Source organism: Sinocyclocheilus grahami, unplaced genomic scaffold, assembly GCF_001515645.1.
Source record: "Sinocyclocheilus grahami isolate Dianchi unplaced genomic scaffold, SAMN03320097.WGS_v1.1 scaffold9189.1, whole genome shotgun sequence".
Lineage (NCBI taxonomy): Eukaryota > Metazoa > Chordata > Actinopteri > Cypriniformes > Cyprinidae > Sinocyclocheilus > Sinocyclocheilus grahami.
The window spans coordinates 2,442-4,519 of record NW_015512452.1 but is presented as its reverse complement, the minus strand read 5'-3'; the positions used below and the strand labels follow the sequence as shown (position 1 = coordinate 4,519).

General features: G+C 38.4%; 1 protein-coding gene across 1 annotated transcript in view; it reads right to left on the bottom strand.

Annotated features, from left to right (window-relative positions):
- Window positions 1–431: 431 nt before the first annotated feature.
- The window catches only part of LOC107578169 (scm-like with four MBT domains protein 2), a gene marked incomplete at its 3' end in the record, with an annotated part of 4,058 nt that continues 2,411 nt past the window's right edge, over window positions 432–2,078 (bottom strand). The window contains exons 3-6 of the mRNA XM_016264151.1: window positions 1,255–1,352; window positions 1,035–1,136; window positions 746–893; window positions 432–514 (exon numbers count right to left, since the gene is read on the bottom strand). Of these exons, the coding sequence (XP_016119637.1) occupies window positions 432–514; window positions 746–893; window positions 1,035–1,136; window positions 1,255–1,352 (431 nt within the window). The remainder of the gene's footprint in view (window positions 515–745; window positions 894–1,034; window positions 1,137–1,254; window positions 1,353–2,078) is intronic.

Below are 2,078 nucleotides of genomic sequence, written 5' to 3'. Positions count from 1 at the left end.
GCTGCTTTGTGACAATATTTATGATCATTATAATTACAAATTTTAAATAATTACAAATATTTTATTGATGTATTTATTCATATATTATACATATATAAAAATAAATTAGGACGTGTATGCCTTGCCAGGAAATCATCATATTTTATAGCCCCCGACTATGTTGTTCATATAGTCAACTTTGAAATTTAAGAGGAACGGGAAACACACGAGGGGAGGGGTACTTCTCACAAAACCAAAATAATCTTTTAGCACCTTGTGTGTGTCAATGTGATCAGCATTGCAGTGGGGACACCAAATACTTGGCACATTGTCATCAGACTTTATCTAATTAAGAAGAAATCCCCAAAGTCTCGTTCAGATATCACCAAACCGCACACATGGCCATCTGAAGACGAGATAGCTCTGGGGGCACTTATGAGAGAAAGCCTTACATTTGGGAAACACACGTCTGGAGCGGCTTCAGTGCCAGTGTGTTTGAGATAGTCCGCCCAATCGAAGTCTTGGGACTCAAAACCTGACAGAAAATGGGACATCAAGAAAAACCAAATGAGATTATTATTTTTCAATGTTTTTTACTAATTTCATTCTCTGATGCAGCAGTGCAAATGCTTTGGCAATACAAATACATACCACACTGAACTGAAAATAAAACTGAGATAAGAGGCAAACAGCATTGATAAAGACTCGTATTAAGTTAAAAATGAATTTAATAGAGCAAAAATCCCATTAACACTGTCACACCCACCTTGTGGCCTCTCCAGTCCAACACCATTCTTCAGACACCACTGCACTGGCTGGATGCCCGGTGAGTCAGCGTGACACACCACGCAAGTGGGCGTGGCTTCAGGTGTGGGGTTATCAACTGTGATCTGAAAGTAGTAATCATTATAGACCTGCAGAACAGAGAGACATGTGTGAGAGAGAGAGACTGATGTCAGGGTAGGTGACTAGTAATTATAGATGAAGGTAACTAGCATAACCCTTCATCTAGTGTGTGTGTGTGCGTGTGTGTGTGTGTGAGAGAAAAAGCGTACTTTAGTTACAGAGACGGGGCAGATGTGGAAGGGTTCTTTGGGTGATACCATTTCAAGCTTCATTCCTGCCCTGAAGGAGTGTGTGTGTAGGTCAGCATGATCCTGGAACACACACACACATACAGATATCAGTTGTGAAAGTTATCAAGAGCTTTGTGTAAAATAATGCCCCATTGCTCCAACTTCCCCAAAACACACACGCACACACACATACACACACCTTGAAGACCTCCAGTGGAAGGGGACTTTTCAAGGCTTTGGCTGTGGCTTCATCTAAAGCTTCAGTCCATTCTGAGCTGCTCCTCAAATCACACAGATCTGAAAGAGAAAGAGAGAAACACAAGCTCATCCATCCACCTATTTATTCACCCAACTATTCATCCATCCATCCATCCATTTATTTACTCAACCAGCTATATATCAATCCATCCATCATCCATACTGTTCATACAAATATTTATTCATCCAACTATCCATCCATTCATCATCCATCCACATATTTACAGTATTCATCCAACCATCCTCCACCTACCCATCCATCCATCTCTCCATCCATTAAAATATTTATTTACCAACTATTTATCAATCGATCCATCATCCATCCAGTTATTCATCACTCCATTCATTCCTTTAACCAAATATTATTCCAGTTATCATTAATTTATCAATTCATCTAAAGTGTTTTATCTATTCATCCATCCAGTTATTCATCCAACCTTCCCTCCATCCATCAATTTAACCAACTATTCATCCAATTATCCATCCATTTATCTAACACATCAAATCTATACATTTTTTTCATCCATCCATCTGTCCAAATATTTATTCAACCAAATATTCACCCATCTGTCCATCCATTTAAGAATTTTTTCATCCAACTGCCCATCCAGTTATCCATCCATTTATATATTCATCAGGTTTTCATCCATCCATCCGTCCATCCATGCATCCATCCAGTTATTCATCCAATCAACCAAGTATTTATTAAACTATTTATTAAACCACTATCTATCTATCTATCTATCTATCTATCTATCTATCTAT